The 21371-nt window shown below is 42.9% G+C and overlaps 1 protein-coding gene across 1 annotated transcript in view; it reads left to right on the forward strand.

Annotated features, from left to right (window-relative positions):
- CD38 (CD38 molecule) overlaps positions 1-21371 on the forward strand; it is a 50422-nt gene that overhangs the window by 15434 nt on the left and 13617 nt on the right. Inside the window, exon 2 of the mRNA XM_039241535.1 lies at positions 18839-18968. Within this exon, the coding sequence (XP_039097466.1) occupies positions 18839-18968 (130 nt within the window). The remainder of the gene's footprint in view (positions 1-18838; positions 18969-21371) is intronic.

Here is a 21371-nt window from a genome sequence, read left to right on the forward strand (position 1 = left end):
TTGTGATTAATTAATTTATATATTTGGGTGTTGCACGTTGGGGGTGTAAACATTTATAAATTTTAGCTCTTCTTGATGGATAGACCCTTTAATTATTATATAATGCCCTTCTTCATCTCCTGTTACAGTCTTTGGTTTAAAATCTAGTTTGTCTGATATAAATATGGCTATTCCAGCTTTCTTTTGACATCCAGTAGCATGATAGATGGTCTCTTGTAGGCATCATGTAGATGGATCTTGTTTTTTTTTTTTTTTTTTTTTTTATCCATGTTGATATCCTAGTCTTTTGATTGGAGCAGTTAGTCCATTTACATTCAGAGTGATTATTGAAAGATAGGGATTTAGTATCATTGTGTTATCTGTAGGTTTCATGCTTGTGGTGATGTTTCTGGTCCTTTGTAGTCTTTGCTGCTTTCTACTCACAGAGTTCCCCTTGGGATCTCTTACAGGGCTGGTTTAGCAGTCATGACCTCCTTTAGTTTTTGTTTGTGCAGGAAAGACTTCATCTTTCCTTTTATTCTGTTTTTTTTTTTACAAATAGTTTATTGTCAAATTAGTTTCCACATAACACCCAGTGCTCATCCCCACAAGTGCCCTCCTCCATGCCCATCCCCCCCCCCCCCCCCACCCCCCTCATTCCTCAGTTTTTTCTCAGTATTCAAGAGTCTCTCATGGTTTGCCTCTCTCCCTTTCCCCCACCATTTCCGCCCTTCTTCTCCCCCTTGTTCCTCCGTCAAGTTCCTCCTAATCCTCCTATACGTGCAAACATATGATATTTGTCCTTCTCTGCCTGACTTATTTCGCTCAGCATAACACCCTCAAGGTCCATCCATGTTGCTACACATGGCCAGATTTCATTGTTTCTCATTGCCATGTAGTATTCCATAGTATAGATAAACCACATCTTCTTGATCCATTCGTCCGTTGATGGACACTTAGGCTCTTTCCATGTTTTAGCTATTGTTGAGAGTGCTGCTATGAGCTCTTTCCTTTTATTCTGAATGGTAGCCTTGCTGGATAAAGGAATTTTGGCTGCATATTTTTCCTATTCAGCACATCGGATATTTCCTGCCACTCCTTTCTGGCCCACCAAGTTTCTGTGAACGACAGATTTGCTGTAAACCCTATGAGTCTATGCTTGTAAGTTAACGCCCATTTGTCCCTAGCTGCTTTCAGAATTCTTTCTTTATCTTATGTTGTGACAGTTGTACTATGATATGTCATGGTGTTGACCTGTTTTTGTGTCTCCTGTACTTGGATGTCTGCTTCCTTCTCCAGATTAGGGACGTTCTCAACTATAATTTGTTCAAATAAGCCTTCTGCCCCTTTTTTTCCTCTCTTCTACTTCTAGGACTCATTTGATAGGAGTATTATTTCACTTCATTGTATCACTTAGGTCTCTAATTCTCCCCTTATGATCTAATAATTTCCTAACCCTCTATTTTTAAGCTTCACAATTTTTCATAATTTTGCCTTCTATTTCACTTCTTCTTGCCTCTTCTTCCATCCTTGCTGTCACTGCATCTAGTTTATTTTGCATCTCATTTAAGGCATTTCTTAATTCATCATGACTATTTCTTAGGTCCTTAATCTCTGTAGTCATAGATTATCTGAGGTCTTCTATGCTTTTTTCAAGCCCAGCTATGTCTTATGACTATTATTCTAAATATTGTCTATATCTGTTTTGAGCAATTCTCCGGCTGTTATTTCTTCATGGAATTTTTTTTTGAGGAGAATTCTTCCATTTCATCATTTTGGCCAGTTTTCCATCTTTTATGTGTTTTAATAGCTTGTTAGGTGCCCTGCACTTGCGAGTACTACTGTATTAAAAGGGGTCACATATTGTTCATGGCCTGGCCCTTCAGGAAGTGCTTTTGGAGTGTGTTGCATACACTCTGTTGCATCTTTTGTTGCTTTATCTCACTGCTCGTAGTGATGGATTGGTCCAGGTGTGTTTTGATTTGTTCGTTGAAGTAATCTTGGAAAAAAGGAAAAAAGGAAAGGAGGGAAGAAGACTTATTTTATACAAAGAGAGAAATGACAGAAGCAAGGAAGAAAAACAAGACCAGGCAGGGAATCAAAGAAACTATAAGGCTTAATCCACAGAGAGAGAGGAAAATAAAGAAGGAGATGCAGAAAAGGTGTAAAAAGACTAGAGTAAAAGTGCCTGATTAAGCAAAGAAACAACCAGAACAGAGAAAGAAAGAAGAAGAAACAATAATAACAAAAAGCTAGATTAACATACAAAACCACAGGACAGTTGTCTGTTGATGCCTTGAAACTGGTGGTTGTGCTGGTCTGGAGGAGGTGGCCTCTGGTTTGGTCGGTGTCAATCTCAGGCTGGTAGATAAGCAGTTACCAGGTACAGAGGTGCGGGTTTGGTGTAAGCAGGTCCTGCCTCCACTGGGGGCTGTTGTCCTGCTCTCTAAAGTCCCACCTTATTGGTGATGAGGAGAAAGATGGTGACACCCCAATATCTCTTCCCTGGACTGGACCATGCTGTTCAGGTAGCCTTCACAGAGTAGCCCAGGCAAGCTGGCTTGCCCTGCTCCATAGTCTCTCGCATCTCCTAGGTGCTTGGTTTGGATTCAAACCTCTGTGTCTTAACGGATCCCCTCCTCCCAGGCCCGGGTCTAAGATAATGCCACTCCACCCAGCCGACAAAGGGCCTCTGGCTGGTGCCTGCTCGGTCTTTTGTCCTTGGGGGGCAATAAACCCTACTCCCACAATACTTGATGAGGGGGACTGCTCTTTCCCAGCACACCCCTAAGATCACTGCAGAGCCACTCAGGCATGCACAGACGTCCAGCTGTGGTCTGGAGCAAGTTGCACACCCATGAAAACACTGATCTTTAGCTCCTAAGGCTGTTTGCAAGGTAGAAACTGGCTCTCTCCGTATTTTTAATTCCCCAGTCCATGGTCCAGAGAGGTTTTCCTCTTTGCCAAATATAATCCCACACTCACCCAGCCTTTCTTTCTCTCTTTTTCTCTCTCCACCAAAGGGGTTACCCCCTCCATGCCTATGCTGCCCCTTTTATCTCTCTCAATACACAAACACACAACTCTGTCCTGCTAAGCTGTCTTCGTACACCTGTGGGGATGTTTCTGTTATTCTCTAGCCTGGATTCCTGGTGTTGCAACTGTTCTGACCTCAATACTGCTATATTTGAGGGATGAGGGAAATTCCTATCCCCCTACTTCTCCACGATCATGACTCACCACCTATGCCATGTCTTCTTTATCCATTCATCAGCTGAAAAACATTTGGGCTCTCTCCAAAGTTTGGTTCTTGTTGATGAAGCTGCTATAAACATTGGTGTGCATGTGTTCCTTCAAATCTGTATTTTTGTAACTTTTGGGTAAATACCTAACAGCGCAATTGCTGGGTCATATTGTAGTTCTATTTTTAGTTTCCTGAGGAATCTCCATACTGTTCTCCAGAGTGGCTGCGCCAGTTTGCATTCCCATAGTTGGTTCATTGTAAACTTTATCAGAATCCTGTCAGAAAAGTCTCAGGTCACACATCCTGTGGTTGGGGAAATGGATCCCGAGAGAGTTTAAATAATTTGGCTTATTCTACAGTCAGTCAGAGCAGACTGGGTAATTTATGTGGCCCAGTGCAAAATGAAAATGCAAAGCTCATTATTCAAACAGCAAGAGAAAGCTTTTACTTTCTTCTGAGATCTTTTCACACCAGCCAGGTGGTTTTTACTTGATATTTAATGTTGAGTCTCCTTGGAACCTGGGATTCTTTCAGGGACCAAGCTGACCCTCACAGGTTCCTGGGGCCACACTCTACAATTCACCTGACCCTGACCCTCCTGCACCCATGCTTCTGCTGGGGGCTGAGTGTGGTAGCCTGAAAATCCCCCCTCCCTTGGGAGGTGAGAAAACAGTAGGAGGTGTGAACAAGGCTTCAGGCCCCTGGTGCAGCTTCAGTTCCCAGGGGCCTTATCTCACAAGACACAAAGCAAAGATAAAATTATTGAGAATTTCCAGACAGCAGCTGCAGAGCATTAAACTCCAAGCATGGGAACTTTCTGAGTCCAGGGCCCCATGTGACTGCTTTGGTCAGATGCCCAGTAAGTCAGTTTTGTAGTTAGTTAGTCAATGGCACAGTGAGGATTGAAACTTGTCTCTTTCCACTCTTGGGATCATCAGATCCATTAGACTGATGGGAAAACCAAGGCATGGAATGATTTTCCTAAGGACCAGTGCTGGTAAGTGGGAGAGCTGGGTTTTGAACTGACTGCACAGCCTGCAACCATCATCTGACTTCCAAAAGACTGTGTTCTCAGCATACCTCAGGGCCTGAGGCAACCCATAGGAGCCTGAGGCAACACAACTCCTATAGGAGCATTTGTGTAGTTTCCAGATGGAGGCATCTGTTACTTTCTTTGTCTCAAAGGTGAGTCAGGAGGCTGCAGTATGAGGTCGTTGGGCTCCTCCTTTTAGGGAAGCAAGGTTCCAGAGCCCAGAGCATTGTCTTACCGTACTTACGGATCTCTGCGAGTAAAGTAGCAGAATGCCACGCATGGCGGCCAGGACATTTTCTTTGTGGCTTATCTCTCCTCTTGAATCATCACCTCCTAGATCTGGGTCAAGAAAGATGTAGTGCACGCTCTGCACTCCTAATCTTGTGCTTGTAGAAGGCATTGCTGATTGATTCCAGCACACCTGGCCCAGTCTCAAAACTATCTACACAGTATGCCACATAGAGGCCTCCAGTTGGCCAGAGTTGTTCCAAGAGATCTATTTGTCATTCTGTGTCAGAATTGTGTTGCTTGTCAGCCTATGTAGGTCAGTATGAACTATTATTTATTCCACCTGGGGAGAGTCGCCATCATGCCATCCATGGTCAGTTCTGGGTGCTTAAGTTCAAGAGTGACTGACAAGTGAGTTGATCCTGAAGTGGGGGCAGCAGGAGAGGAAGCTGGATAAAAAAGTTTGAGGGCCTGGGGCTGCTTGGCTTGGAGAAATCTGATGTGACAGAGTATGGGTGACCCGGCGGTCTCTTTTAGTTGAAGAATAGTCGTGATGCCAAGGGATCAGGGGTGTGTTGTGTTGATCTCTTTATAAGGCAGAATCAGAAACTCAAATAGCAAAACGTCAAGAATAACAGCCAACATTTGCACAGCTCCTCACAATTGGAGTTCATTTGTCAGGGTAGAAATTTCAGAAAGTTAAGAGCATGCCTTTCATTAATATACAGAAGCAATGCATGCCAAAGATTTATTTACTCATTCATGAAGAAATCAGTAAAATGATAAAGTCAGTTCAAAGAACGACTTAGGGGCACTAGGTATTTATACATATTTAAAGTAGAATATTAAAATTAGATAGGTTAGACATAAAACTGGTTAATGCTCTACAAGTTAATTAAAAGAATGCTCTACAAATTAATTAAAAGCCATAACCTTTGGGGTGTATCTTTTCTATCAGACAAAAATTATTTCCATCTTTAACCAACAGGATGTATATAGTTACCATCTAACTTCATAAGCTTTGATAGTAAATAGAAATGACAAAGATATATTCTGCTAGATAATTAAGTAGTTCTAGGGGAAAATCTATCAAACAATGCCCTGTTAAGACTCTGAAAGGACATCCTGCCCACCTTTTTGCCTTATTTCAAAATTATAAATATTTTCGTAACACATTTATTCTTAAATATTCTCAACCTCCTGTTATATCCCAGAAATTCTTCTCAATCATGGGGAAATAGCAGTGAGCACAGCAGACTACACCCTTGCTGACATGGGTCTTTTATTCTAGTGGGATTGGGGTCCAGACAGGGAATAAAGCAAGAAAATATACCATGTGGCAGATGTGGAAAGTGCTGGGAGGTGGTGTTAGGGTCTTAAGTATAATATTAAAATAAGAAAAGTTTTACTAAAAGCTGACATTTTAGCAAAGACCTGAATAAAGAGGGAGAGCAAACCCAGAAATGTCTGGGGAGAGTCTTCTAGGCAAAAGGAAGAAGTGTAGAGGCAATCAAAACAGGGGGAGCCCCAGTAGGAGTGGAACTTTTTGTTACAGAAATGTTCAAAAAAATGTAAAACTGGAGAGAATAGTAGTTATCCCCATTTATCTAATGCCCATCTGTATGATTATCAACATTTTGCTGTCTTATTTCTTTAATCTCCTCACTTTTTTCCCTCTAAAGTATTTTAAAGCAAATTCCAGACTTTATGTCATTTTGTGTGTAAGTACTTCAGTCTGTATCTGTAACAAAATATAGCATTTAAAAAACATAGTTGAAATACTATTGTCATACCTGACAAAACTTGGTTTTCATAGTTAAAAAAAGGTTTTTCTTCTTCCACTTATCAAATTTATGAGGAATGTAATTAAATCACATAATTAAAACAAATAAAAACATACTTATACACAGGTAAGTAAGCAGTCAAGTTGGGTATACTATACAGTAGCCTGTTTATTATGTAGAAGATGGGCAAATTGTAGAGAGAACGGATAGTGCTGGTTAATGCAATGAATCAGGTAAGATAGGGTCAGATAAGAGTTTTTGCAATAAGTAAATTGAGAAGTGGCTAGGTATTTTTTCTTGCTATTAAGGAACCTTTTAGAAATAGATCAGTTCAGAAAATTACTAAGACAATTTTGTGGTTTTTAATGTTTTATTTATTTCTAGGAGAGAGAGAGAGACAGAGAGACAGCGTGAGCAGGGGAGGGTCAGAGAGAGAGGGAGTCACAGACTCTGAAACAGGTTCCAGGCTCTGAGCTGGCAGTCAGCACAGAGCCCGACGCAGGGCTCGAACCCACGAACCGCGAGATCATGACCTACGCGAAAGTCGGACGCTTAACCGACTAAGCCACCCAGGCGCCCCCAAACTTTGTGGTTTTTAAAAAATTTTTATTTATTTTGAGAGAGAGAGAGAGAGAGAGAGAGAGAACGAGAAAGTGGGGGAGGGACAGGAAGAGAGAGAATCCTCAATCCCATGAACTGTGAGATCATGACCCAAGCTGAAATCAAGAGTTTATGCTTAACTGACTGAGCCACCCAGATGCCCCAAGTTTGTCGGTTTTCTTCATTTTTATTTTTTAAGTAGGCCCCATGCCCAAGGTGGGGCTCAAACCTACAACCCTGAGGTCAAGAGTTAGATGAGAAAGAATCTGTTCCATATCTCTGTTCCTAGGTGTCTAAGAACACCTGAAGCCTTGGGTGTTCCTTGTCTAGTATAGGCTCTCCCTGTGTCTTCACATTTTCTTCCTTCTATGCATGTCTCTCTCTGTGTCCAAATTGCTCCCTTTAATGAGGATTGCGGTCATATTGGATTAGGGTTGACATTTGGATATTATAGTGATGATAATAGATTTTTTTTTTTTAATTTTAGAGACAGAAAGAATACACAAGGTGGGAAGAGAAGCAGAGGGAGAGAGAGAGAATCTGAAGCAGGATTCAAGCTCAGTGCAGCGCCTGATGCAGGGCTCCATCTCACAACCTCGGGATCATGACCTGAGTTGAAATTGAGTCAGACATTCAACCAACTGAGCCAGCCAGGCACTCTGATAACAGGTCTTAATGAGTATAGACATTTGAACTAAGGGATTACAAGTGACTATCACAGATTGATTCAAACCTCAACATTAAATTTATTTTACTAATTTGTTTTGCTTTAACAATTTTAGGAAAATTTTTATTCCAACAGATGATTAGTGAGGAACTGGCTTGCTTAATATTCTAGGAGAAGACATGCTCAGGCTTGAAATGGGCATGAAAGGTGAGGGCACAGCAGGATGAATTCAGGGATATTACTTTCTTGATACATTTATAAAATATTTAAATATACACAACATTTCCCACAATCTTCCCCCAAGTAAATTCACAAAATCCATGATCTGGATCTTAAGGCAAAAAACCAAAACCAAAAAACCAAAACAAACCTAGAAATCAATAACAAAAAGATAGGCACCACCCTCCATTGCATTTGGAAATTAAAACAGCCCTTCCTTGTGATAATTCAATCAGTCTGTCTTCATAGTCCTTGACTAATCAACAGCATCTGACACAGTTCATCACTTGCACCAGCTTAATATACTTTCTCCCCTTGGCTTCCAGAATAACCCATTCTCCTGCCTTTTGTTCTACATTTCAATCTTTATTGGGTTTTTCTCCCTACCTCTTCTGTTGGATTGCCTCAAGCTCAATCCTTGGTAATCTTCTCTTCTTTGTGTTTTGCATGCTGACCTCAGGTAGTTTCATGGCTTTCATTCTCCTGAACTTCAGACTCAGATACCACTCTGTTCATTCCACAGCTTCACTTGCATGTCTAATAGAAACTTGAAAATCAGCGTGTTTGAAACTGAACTGATCAATGCCATCTCCGCCTAAGCCTCTCCATCCCAGTTCATGGCAACTCCCTCCTTCCAGTGTCTCAGGCTACAAACCTTGGAATTATTATCGACTCCTTATTTCTTTAACACCACACATCTAGTCCATTAGGAAACTTAAGGCTAAAGGGAATGTATCACTTCTTACCATCTCTACTCCTACCATCCTGGTCCACGTCACCACAGCACCTGTCCACATTACCGGTCTATCTTCCTCTTTCAGACTATACTCAATGAAGATGTCAGAGAAATCCTTTGAAACTTAACTAAGATCATGTGCTTCCTGTGCTCTGGGTCCTCTGTGGCTCCACAGTTCTCTATGTGCAGAGGCTGAATTCCTGACAATGGCTCAGGGAGCGCCACCCAGTATGCCCTCATTTCTGTCTACTGTCCACCTGGCTTTCTCTGCTCCAGCCACCAGCCATACTGGTTTCTTTGCTGTTTCTTGAACATATCAGGCATTTAAGGCCAGATTAACGGAATTAATGACCTCTGAGCTTTCCTGAAGAATTTTTAAAAATATAATTTATTGTCAAGTTGGCTAACATATAGTGTATACAGTGTGTTCTTGGATTGGGGGAGAGATCCCCATGAATCATTGATCACATTCAACACCCTGTGGTCATCCCAACAAGTAACCTCTTCAATGCTCATCACCAATTTTCTCCTCTCTCCCATCCCCCCCATCAACCTTCAGTTTGTTTTCTGTGTTTAAGAGTCTCTTATGGTTTGCCTCCTTCTCTCTCTATTTGTAACTATTTTTTACCCTTCCCTTCCCCCATGGCCTTCTGTTAAGTTTCACAAGTTTCACATATGAGTGAAAACATATGATATCTGTCTTTCTCTGACTGGCTTATTTCACTCAGCATAATACCCTCTGGTTCTATCCACATTGCTGCAAATGGCAGGATTTCATTCTTTTTCATTGCTGAGTAGTATTCCACTGTATACATAAACCACATTTTTTTTTATCCATTCATCAGTTGATGGACATTTAGGCTATTTCCATACTTGGGCTATTGTTGATAGCACTGCTATAAACATTGGGGTACATGTGCCCCTATGAATCAACATTCCTACATCCTTTGGATAAATTCCTAGCAGTGCTATTCCTGGGTCATAGGGTAGTTTTATTTTTAATTTTTTGAGGAACCTCCACACTGTTTTCCAGAGTGGCTGCACCAGTTTACATTCCCACCAACAGTGCAAGAGGGTTCCCATTTCTCCACATCCTCACCAGCATCTATAGTCTCCTGATTTGTTCATTTTAGCCACTCTGACCGGCATGAAGCAGTGTCTCAGTATGGTTTTGATCTGCATTTCCCTGATGATGAGGGACGCTGAGCATCATTTCATTTGTCTGTAGGCCATCTGGATGTCCTCTTTGGAGAAGTATCTCTTCATGTCTTTTGCCCATTTCTTCAGTGGATTGTTTGTTTTTTGGGTGTGGAGTTTGGTGAGTTCCTTATAAATTTTGGATACCAGCCCTTTATCTGATATGTCATTTGCACATATCGTTTCCCATTCCGTTGGTTGCCTTTTAGTTTTATTGATTGTTTCCTTTGCAGTGCAGAAGATTTTTTTCTTGCTGAGGTCCTAATAGTTTATTTTTGCTTTTATTTCCCTAGCATTTGGAGATGTGTCGAGCAAGAAATTGCTGAGGCTGAAGTCAAAGAGGTTGTTGCCTCTTTTCTCCTCTAGGGTTTAGATGGTTTCCTGCCTCACACTTAGGTCTTTCATCCATTTTGAGTTTATTTTTGTGTGTGGTGTGAGAAAGTGGTCCAGTTTCATTCTTCTGCATGTTGCTGCCTAGTCCTCCCAGCACAATTTGCTAAAGAGACCATATTTTTTCCACTGGATACTCTTTCCAGAAGAGTTTTTAAGCAAGCTCTATGCCCAGTGTGGGACTTGATCTCCTGACTCTGAGATCAGAGCCAGCCAGGAGCCCCAAGAGTCCTCTGTCTTTAAGATCCTACTTAGCAAAATCCTGACTTCCTCAGGGAATCTCGCTGGTTGCTCTCTTTGCCCACAAGGTGGCAGTCTTCACCTTCAATAAGGCTCCTGTGGTCTCAAATTAAAGAACCACTGAGTTAACTGGTTCTCATTTTTCTTTGGGCCAAGACAATGTTCCTTGCAGGATTTCACAGCAGAAAAATTCATAGAATGAGTGTAATTACCCCTCGAGATCTAAGTGATTTTAGGGATGAGGATTTTAGGCTGTGAGAGCTTTCTTGGGGGAGCAACATATTAGGAAATTGATGTTGCTTTATTGGCAGGAACTTTGAAATAGAACCATTATTTGTGGGAAGGGTGACAGCATATCCTGAGAGGTGACAGCACTGAGTTAAGAAGTGTAAAGTAGGCTGACAACATACAGATTTAACCACCAGACATACCTGGCTTTCACCTTGGCATAAGACTTTGTCTGCCCATCCCCTGTACCCTGTTGACTTTATCCCATTGCCTGGGAAACACGTGGCTATTCTGGTCTTCACCTTCACAAGGGATCTAGGAAAAAGGCAGCCCCTCTGGGGTCTTAGGTCTTCATTTCTGTTAGGAACAACTTCATCTCCTGTGTGGAGCAGCATTGTTCCAGAGAAAGAGTGGAGTTTGCAATGTCAGGCAGCTCTGCCCCTTGCTAATTGTTTGGCTTTGGTCTTGTTGCTAAACTCTGTGCTTCAGTAGCCCTAATGATAGCACCTTCCCCACGGGGCTGGTGTGAGATTTAAATAGGATAAAGTATGAGTTGAGGACTAAGCACAGTGTCTGGTAAATGGGGAGCATCTGTGGTGGTCATATGCTTTCCCTTTCTCCTTTGAGTGCTCCCTCCTGCCTCTGGGCTCCTGGAGACAACTGTCTGGGTAGCCAGAGGTAGGGAGAAGGGGGAGAAGCCAATAAGCTGGACTGACCCATCAGGGATAAGGCAACTGAGGAACCATCTGGGGTCTGCTGATGAGCTGAGTGGTAGAACAGGGCAGGATGTGCCACTGACCTTGAATCTGGATGTTTGTGCCCAGCCTGTACTGCATTGACCCTCCAGGTCCCCAATTAAGGAGGTAAGCGGAGAAATACTGTCATGGCTAAGACACCAGCTCAGCCTGCGAACTTTCTTACTAACAAATCGAGTCTTCCAGAAGCTGCTCTCAGAGTTTCTGCCAAGTGTAAACACTGCTGAAGGCACGCTGGTTTTCACAGGACCTCTGATTCTTGAATATCCTTCTCAAGATTGGAGGTTACTGTCAGAGTCGCTCAGCCCAAGGCCACTAGGAGCACAGGGCAGTTGAACAAGATGGGTTTCCTCACTCTTTCCAAGAGTGAGCCCTAGTTCAGGGACCCAGGGGCAGGGGAGGTTTCGGTGTGAGGGTGTTAGAAAGGACTGATAGGACTGGGCTTGTTTTATGAGATTTTGGGGCAAGGAGGCTGGCTTTGCCTGGATGCTGCCAGGAAGCACAGGGAAAGGGGGTCATTCTGCGATAGGGTCTGTCAAGCTTCAAGAATGAAGCAAAGCCAAAGCTGTCACTGGTAAAGAGCAGTCACTGATATTTGCTGCGATACAAGGGTATTTGGTCTGTGTGTGTGTGTGTATGTGTGTGTGTGTGAGTCTGTGTGGTCTTGATATTGTCTGTTCACATCACAGTCTCACAGAGAAGCTTTATCTGATATCAGGTGCCCTTGAATTGTGTTTAAGAGGAGAATAACAGGCCAGTGCGATTCTTTTTCTCATAGGTAACATCTCCACATACAACCATATACAACGATTGAGCGTCTGACTCTTGATTTCCACTCAGGTCATGGTCTCACAGTTCGTGGATTTGAGCCCCACACTGGGATGTGTGCTGACGGTGCAGAGCCTGCTTGGGATTTCTGTCTCCCTCTCTCTCTGCCCCTCCCCTTCTTGCTCTCTATTTCTCTCTCAAAACAAACAATCAAACAAACATGGTTTGATTATCATGGTTTCTTTTTCCTTGTTTTAAAAAATTGGCTGTGATTTTGCTATATCTTCATTAAAAAATTGGACTCACCTTTCCCCCCTTTTTGGATGGCTTGGATAATCCATTTTTATTGTAAACCAACAATACAGAAAAATATGGGGTAAAAGTGGAAATTCGCCTTTATTTTTCTTCTGAGAGACAACTCCAATTACCAGTTTGATGTGCATCTTTTTTCTGTATTCTATAAGATGAGGTCTCCTTTCATCACATCCTCCGAGCGATTCCAAGCTCTGTATAAATACGTTGTTCAAAGGCTGTTTTATTTTCCACTGAGCAGAGACACCTTTTGAAGCCGTTCCCTTCTGTTGGCTACATATCTCTAATCTCTGGAATCCATCAAAGGAAGCAAAGCCAGAAAGGGGCACATAGAAATCCACAGTGGTTATAAATATAAATAGATTTTGCATGTCACAACAACCAGGGGAACCCACAAAGAAAAATCATTTTTTTTCTTTTTTAATATTTTATTTATTTCTAGGAGAGAGAGAGACAGCGTGAGCAGGGGAGGGTCAGAGAGAGAGGGAGTCACAGACTGAAACAGACTCCAGGCTCTGAGCTGGCAGTCAGCACAGAGCCCGACGCGGGGCTCGAACCCACGAACCGTGAGATCATGACCTAAGCGAACGTTGGACGCTTAACCGACTAAGCCACCCAGGCGCCCCAGAAAAATCATTTTCAAAGTAGAAGACTGATTAACATTTAATCAAGGAGTTTTTGTTTTTGTTTTTGTTTTTCAATCCTGTTTCTATCCTCTGTAGTAGAAAATTAGAAAATGTTCAACTGTTTATCGTGTTTTCAAGTTTTAGTGCCTTGGGTGTCACCAGTGCGTTGATTGTAATTAGTTCTAGTCTTTGTCCTGAACGATCATCTGAGTGCCTTGACACTAGCTCTGTGCCTAGTGGGAGGGTCTCAGTAAGACCCAGGTAAGTATTTGTGGAAGGAAAGTGTGGATGATGAAGCAGCCCAACTGTCCGCAGTGGGTGAACAAATAAACAGAATGAGGTATAAGCCTACAGTGGAATGTTATTTGGCCTTTGAAAGGGCTGGGGATTCTGACAGGTAAGCTGTGAGGACATTGTGCTAAGTGAAATCATCCAGTGATGGAAAGACAGGTACCCACAAGTAGTCAAATTCACCGAGACAGAAAGTGGAAGGGCAATTTCCAGGGGCTGGGAGGAGGGGGGGAATGAGAAGCTTTTGAAAAACTCTACTCTTACCACCTTTCCCGTTCTGACTTGGTTGGCCTGGAGTCAGTCTTCTCCAAAGCACTCTGGTGATGGTCAGGTGTGGCCAGAGCTGAGAGCCACAGGACCAGATGACCCCAACAGTCTGGTTCAGGCACAGACAGCTCTTGGGAATAGCTCTGGGGCTCACAGTCTATCCCAAGCAGCAAGTCTGCCTGGAGGTAGTACCGTTTTGGAATGGAGAGCCATTTTTAATGCAAAACAAACAAACAAACAAACAAAAAACAACAACAATGAACTTCCAGACATGGCTCTTTTTCTATGCTGCTTCTTCAATTTTTTAATGTTTTTATCTTTTTTTTTTTTTACAAATAGTTTATTGTCAAGTTGGTTTCCATATAACACCCAGTGTTCATCCCCACAAGTGCCCCCCTCCATGCCCATCTCCCCCCTCCTCCCCACACCCATCAGTCCTCAGTTTGTTCTCAACATTCAAGAGTCTCTCATGGTTTGCCTCTCTCCCTTTCCCCCACCATTTCCCCCCTTCTTCTCCCCCTCGTTCCTCAGATAAGTTCCTCCTAATCCTCCTACACGTGTAAACATATGATATTTGTCCTTCTCTGCCTGACTTATTTCGCTCAGCATAACACCCTCAAGGTCCATCCATGTTGCTACACATGGCCAGATGTCATTCTTTCTCATTGCCATGTAGTATTCCATGGTATAGATAAACCACATCTTCTTGATCCATTCGTCCGTTGATGGACACTTGGGCTCTTTCCATGTTTTAGCTATTGTGGAGAGTGCTGCTATGAACATTGGGGTCCATGTGCCCCTATGCATCAGCACTCCTGTATCCCTTGGGTAAATTCCTAGCAGTGCTATTGCTGAGTCATAGGGAGTTGTATTGTTAATTTTTTGAGGAACTTCCACACTGTTTTCCAGAGGGGCTGCACCAGTTTACATTCTCACCAACAGTGTAGGAGGGTGCCCGTTTCTCCACATCCTCGCCAGCATCTAGAGTCCTCTGATTTGCTCATTTTAGCCACTCTGACTGGCGTGTTTTTATCTTATATGAGAGAGAGAGAGAGAGAGAGAGAGAGAGAGAGAAATGGCCAGAATGTGAGCAGGAGCCGGGCACAGAGACAGAGACAGAATCTGAAGCGGGCTCCAGGCCTCAAGCTGTGAGCACAGAGCCTGATGCGGGGCTCAAACCCACAAGCAGTGAGATCATGACCTCAGTCAAAGTCAGTTGCTCAACTGACTGAGCCACCCAGGTGACCCCCACCCCATGCTGCTGCTTCAGTGAGAGGCCTACCTCCATCTCTGTTGGACATAGGAATTCCTGAAGCCATCTGTTTCTTGTAACTGGTTAATTTACTCAAAGCAGCTTGGCTTGGCTATTATTTGATCTAATGGAACTGTGCTCTACTCACGGGGAGAAAAATGAAGACAGGGGATTCTTGCAAAGAAGCCACACTAATGAACTTGAGGCTCCTTTCTGCATTGACATATATAAATGAGTACTGCAGACATCTCTGTACAATACTATCGTAATGCCTTTTTAATTCTATATGTTTTAGTGCCAATAAAAATGGTGACTTGCACATCCAGGGTGAAACGTTTACTTCTGAGTTTATGGATAAAAAGAAGCTTCAGGGGCTACTGGGTGACTCAGTCACATAGGCATTTGACTATTGATTTCAGTGCAGGTCATTATCTCAAGGTCATGAGATGAAGCCCCACATTGGGATCCATGCTGACCTTGGACCCTGCTTGGGATTCTCTCTCTTCTCTCTCTGCTCCTCCCCCTGCTTGTGCCCTCTCTATCAAAATAAAGAAATACACATGAAAAAAAAGTAGCTTCATAAAGCCTGACCCCAGACTTCTGATTGCCCCTCCTCATTATCTCTCACGTGTCGGCACAGGGAGGCTGTGATCTCTGAGACAGAGAAAGGGAAGGCAGTTCAATCATAAACTCTTCCCAGGTCTGTTTCAGCTCTAATGTTCTAGAACTCTGCTCCTTCTAGACCAGGAGCTCTGTTAAATTTATTAACCTGGGGATTCTTGAGCCCAGAAGGTAATGTTTCCTGAACTGGGTCTACATACTTAAGCAACATAAAAATAATTCTGGGGGTTTGTGAGTCCTCTAGGAGGCTCTATCGAGTCTTTGGTGATTACATAAGAATATGTTCACTAAAACATCTGGTATACAGAGGGTACTCGGTGCACACTCATTCCTCTTTCCTGCCAGATTTTTTTGTAGTGGAAAATTCTTTTGCTCTTCATCTCAGGGAGATATCTCTCCTCCTCCAGCCTTTGTCTGCCTCAAGTCCTGCAGATGCTGGTAGAAGAATTTTACAAAGGAGTTGGGATCCGGAACAGGACATTTTTGAGAAGGTCACTGCATTAAATTAATGGAAGTAAAGCTGATCCCTGAAGTGACACAGCCGCCAAACACCTTTTCTCTAAACTTGCCACGATGGTGCCCCATAAATTTTGATTGACATTGAAATACATAATGCAATATCCTGTTTTCTTTTAAATGTATAGCATATGGAGAAAGCCAGGTGGATCATGGTTTCCTGCATGGCTTTGGAAGGCAAGCCACGATGCAGTTGAAATGTCCTGTGCGGATTGGGGCTCAATGAATCCTCCTCGAAGCCTGCACATGTCATGTGTTAGCTCATCGAATCCTCTCAAACCTCCCATGAGTGAAGTGATATACCTCCCTTTCACAGACGAGGAATCTGAGGCTGGAGAGCTTTGCTAGCCTGCCTTACAAGGAGATGCTGTAGTAGTATGGTAGGAGCCCATCCTTCAGGCTCACACAGACTTGGGATCTGTCCTGACTTTCCCACTCACTAATCCTGCAACCTTGGATGGTTCCTTAACCTCACAGCCTTCAACTGTCCTCATCAGTAAAACGGGACAATGGTAATATCTCCCTGTAACAGAGGTCCTTTCTTCTCTAGAATCAAAATAGTGATTTTAGATGTACAATGGCCACCAAGGTTACAGACTGTGTTTCTCACCTTCCTTTGCAGGTAGGTGTGGCCTGTGGCAACATCTCAGCAAATGCAATGAGAGCAAATAGAAAGAACATTTTCCAAGTACCTGTCCTTAAGAGGCAGTCCGTGTGTTCACCGCTGATGCTGTTTTTCTCTCCTCTTCCTTTTTTCTCTTCATTTTCCTTTTTCCCTTGTCTTGCCTGTTGGCTGGAATGTAGTCATGATGGCTGGAACTGAAGTAGCCATTTTGGACTGAGCAGATGGGTCTCTGACATGCGCAATGTCATAGAAATCCCAGATACTGGTCTTGAGATTCAGATATGAGCAAAAAATAAAATTCTCTCTTAAGTCTCTGTAATTTTAGGTCTTGTTAAGTCAAATCAAATCCTGATACATTTGCTCATAGAAATAGTATGAGATTAAATGAGATATATAGGTGAAATATTTATTAAACCCCCAATAAATGCTACCTTTTGTTGTTATTGCTTATATTACTACTACTATTACTTATTATTATTATTATTAATTATTACTTCAGCCCACCCAGCTACTGGATGACCAATCTGGAATTCTGTCCTGTGGCTATTGCATATCAAAGCCATTACATTGTATAGGCTGATTATTACTAACGGTGGAAGATCAAGGAGACATCAAGGAATAGTCAGTATTGTTACCCTCTGGCTTGGGTTTATACCCTAGATCTGACCCCTAGTAGCTAGCTGGGTGTTCTCACCACCCCAGGCACTGGGCATACTAGTTCTCTGTGCCCTTCAGGGACCTGTGAGGATGAGCCCCGTTCCTAAATTGGCCCAGGAGTTATGGGCCGTACTTGCCTCTATTGGCTACAGATGGCTGCTCACAACCAGGAAGATCTGAGCAAGGGGCATGAAAAGCAAGACAGGAAATATTATTGCTGATGTTGAGTGAGCCCTTATTCTGTTCTGGGCAGTGTTCTGAAAAGATTTACCATCTGCTTTATTTAAGCCCAGACATCTGCATTAGGTAGATACTTTACAGATGGGGAAACAGAGGCAGAGAGAGGCTGAGTGACATTCTCAAGGGCACACAGCATAACAGGCAGAGCCAGAGTTCAGACAGGCAACTTGGCTCAAGGGTTTTTCACCTTGCCCTGAACAAAGGGGCTTTCACACATTTCCTGTTTCATGGGCAGTGTAGCTTCTGTGTCATGCAAACATTCTTGGATTCCTTGACTTATCTGGAGGAAGTTGGTCTGAGCTGGGGCGGCAAAAAGCCATCTGGAGGGCAGTGAAAAGGAAGCTCAGAAGGGAAGAGAAAACTAGGGGTCTTGTCTTAATCCCCCCATGGGTCTAGTTGCCTGAGTTGGTGTTGTAGTTAGGATCCCCCACTGCAAAGCCTGGGGTTTATCCCGATCATGATATCTGAGCGCTCCCAGGGGAGACCCACTTCTTTGTCTGGAGGACATGATGGGTTTCTGTGCACCTGTTAACACAAGTGCAAGGAAGCCCAGCTGCTGTCTTCTCCAGCCTCCTCTGTGCCCTCACCTCTCCCTCTGCTCTTCCCTATCCACCTGCCTCCTCGTTGCTGACGGCTGTCTGGAAGGGGACGTGGTGTGGGAATTCTATTTCAGAGACTTCTGTCATTCTCTGGGGCCAGCTCAGAATTTTCCAGTGATGGAAAAAAAAAAAAAAAAAAATATATATATATATATATATATATATCAGATGAGACCACTTTCATGCTTAAAACCATCCAATGGCTTCCCAGTAATTAGAGTAAAATTTGAAATCATTTCTTTGGTCCAAAAGACCCAAGTAATCTACCACCTGATTGTTTTTCTGACCTGGTTTCTTACCACTCTTCCCCTTATTCTTTTCCATGGCAGCTATGCTATGCGCCTCAGGGCCTTTGTATTTGTAGTAGCCTCTGTCTGGAATGTTCTCCTTCTCATCATTCATTCTCAGCTTAAATGAAGTGTTAGGTACACCTCTGCTGATCAGCCTCCCTAACCTGGTCATTGTATTCTGCTGTCGTCCCTCCTCATTGATTTTATGAATATTTAGAATAAACTGTACTGATTTTGTTAACTTATTTGCTCATTTCATTACTGTCTGTCTCTTTAGCCAGAAAGGCAGCTCCAGGAGGGGCAAGGACCTTGCAGGGTGGAGAGGATAACGCTCATCTCTTAAAAAATGCTGTACAGATGTGTGTGAATTACCTATCACACAGTCCATGCTTTGTAAATGACATCTTCCTGTGTAATTGTGTTCAAAATCTAACCTTTCATGTTTTATTTTATTTTCCATGTTTTATCTCGCAGACTTAAAGACTGCCCAAAGATAGGGAAGGCATTCACAAAAGCGTTTCTTTCTAAGGACCCTTGCAACAGTACGGAACAGGACTATCAGCCACTAATGGAGCTGACAAATCAAACTGTACCTTGTGACAAGGTAACGGGATTCAGTTACTGATTTTTTTTTTTTTTTGAGAAGAAGGTGAAAAATTATTAGAGTGTAAAGCTCTCTTTACAAAGAAGGGACATTTGAAAGTGAGTGCCCTGAGTTATTGATTTTTTTTAAGTTTCTTTATTTACTTGTTTATCTACTTATTTATTTAGAGAACCAGTGTGGGGAGGGGTGCAGAGAGAGAGGGAAGGAGGATCTGCAGTGGGCTCTGTACTGACAGCAAAAAGCGTGATGTGGGGCCCAGACTCATGAACCATGAGATCATGAGCCAAAGTCAGATGCTTAATTGAGTGAGCCACCCATGCACTCTGAGTTATTGAGTTTTGAAACCGAGGATACTCTCTCTCTCTCACAAATAAATGTAAAGAAACATTAAAAATTTTTTTAAAAAAATGATTCAGATTCTGTATCTCCCTCTCTCTCTCTGACCTTCCCCTGCTCACACTGTCTCTCTCTCTCTCACACAAATAAATTAAAAAATTAAAAATAAAATAAAATAAAACTGAGGATAAAAGGGGCTGGTGGCTCAGTTGGTTAAACATCCAACTCTTGATTTCAGCTCACGTCATAATCTCACAGTTCATGAGACTGAGCCCCACATCAGGCTCTGTGCTGTCAGCTTGAGATTCTCTCTCTTCTTCTCTCTATGCTTCTTACCTGTACACGTGTACTTACTATCTCAAAATAAATAAACAAAACAAAACAAAACAGGATAAAAAAGAAGAGGTTACAGGACCAAATTTTGACCAGGACTAGGGAGGAGGAAGATCTGGAGGTTAGGGTGTATGTGTGGTTCACCAAGATGGAGTCTGGAGATTTTGCGGGACCTGGATATCATCAGGGTTTAGGACATCTGAGGAAGGAAGGTAAAAGAGACCCGGGGACAGGGAAGGAGGAAGGTGACATGGCCAAAATTCAGGCAAAATGAACCTATAGGAAACCCAACCCAATCCAAACAAAAATGACCCAACTTTATATAATTGCAGAACTCTCCCCTGACCTCTGATGATGACGATGATAATTCACAGCCACGCTGCAGAATAATCAGCACCCCCATTTTACCAGTGAGAAAACTGAGGCGCGGTGAGGTTGGGTGGTCAGTGACTGCTCATGATTGATGGCCTTGAAAGTGACCAGTTGAAATGTTAGTCAGCTGAGATTTGGAGCCAGAGAGGCCTAGGGTTTATACGTTGCTTGTACTGGAAGAGTTGTGGAAGGGCATACAGCTTTCTTCAAGTCAACATTTAAGGTGAAAAGTCAGTGTACCCCAAATCATCTTTGTGTAGCCTCTGAGCCAGGCACATACTACAGCCACTCACATCTGTGGAGAGCTAAGAGTTATTCCAGAGCTCCGGCCAGGTGCACCAACAGGGGCCTTTGCGGAAGAGCTGCTTGGTAAATCACCCCCAATGATCCATAAGTCGGCTGCAGACACAGGACTAAGCACTTTATTTGCAATTGTCTCATTTCATCTCAAGTCCTCAGGTTCCTTACAGTCATTATCGTACCATTTTACAGATGGGGAAAGTGAGGCTTAGTGATGCTGTCGCTACCCAGGCTCAGACATCTGTAAGTAGTGATGCTAGTTTCACAGGGCAGCGTGCCTCTGGGGCCCACGCTTAAAACCACACCCTCCACTGCTTCCTATCAGAAAAGAGTAGAGGGGCACCTGGGTGGCCCAGTAGGTAAACCTTGGACTCTTGATTTCAGCTCAGGTCATGATTGCACAATTCATGAGATGAAGCCCAGAGTTGGGTTTTGGGCTGACAGTGCAGAGTCTGCTTGGGATTCTCTCTCCCTGTCTCTCTTCCTCCCTCTGCCCCTCACCCCCTCCAAAAGTAAATAAATAAACTTAAAAAAAAAGAAGGAATATATCCACAAGCTGAAGATTGTTCTGAAATGTGACCTTCTGTACCTTTATAAGGGACCCTGAAAAAAGTTCACTGTATTCTTTTCTTTCCTTCCTTTTTCTTTGTGGGAACAGAAGAGATTTGGGGAAGGAAATGGGATTCTGGAGCCCTTTAAGAAACAAAGAGCACTTTTCCCAGGAAATAGCATGTGGACACATTGTTCTGCAGATGACTTCAGGAATTTCCTAATGTCTCCTCCAGATGTGCTCCGGTTCTGTGTTTATCATAAGATTCTGATCAGTTGGCTTTCAGACTTTTTTTTACTGCCACTAAAAATAATAATGCATTTTAAACTGTGACTTAGAAAACACACATACACACATACACACGTGCACATACGCACCCGCCATCTGTGTTCTCAATCTCACACACAGAACACAGTGATGCACTCAGCAACACTCACTTTTACTCTGTGGGTTTTACTCCGATATTTTCTTTTTTCTTTTTTTTCTTTCTTTTTTTTTTTTTTTTTTTTTTT

This window comes from Hyaena hyaena, unplaced genomic scaffold (genome assembly GCF_003009895.1).
Source record: "Hyaena hyaena isolate Hyena2069 unplaced genomic scaffold, ASM300989v1 scaffold_195, whole genome shotgun sequence".
In the NCBI taxonomy this organism is placed as follows: domain Eukaryota; kingdom Metazoa; phylum Chordata; class Mammalia; order Carnivora; family Hyaenidae; genus Hyaena; species Hyaena hyaena.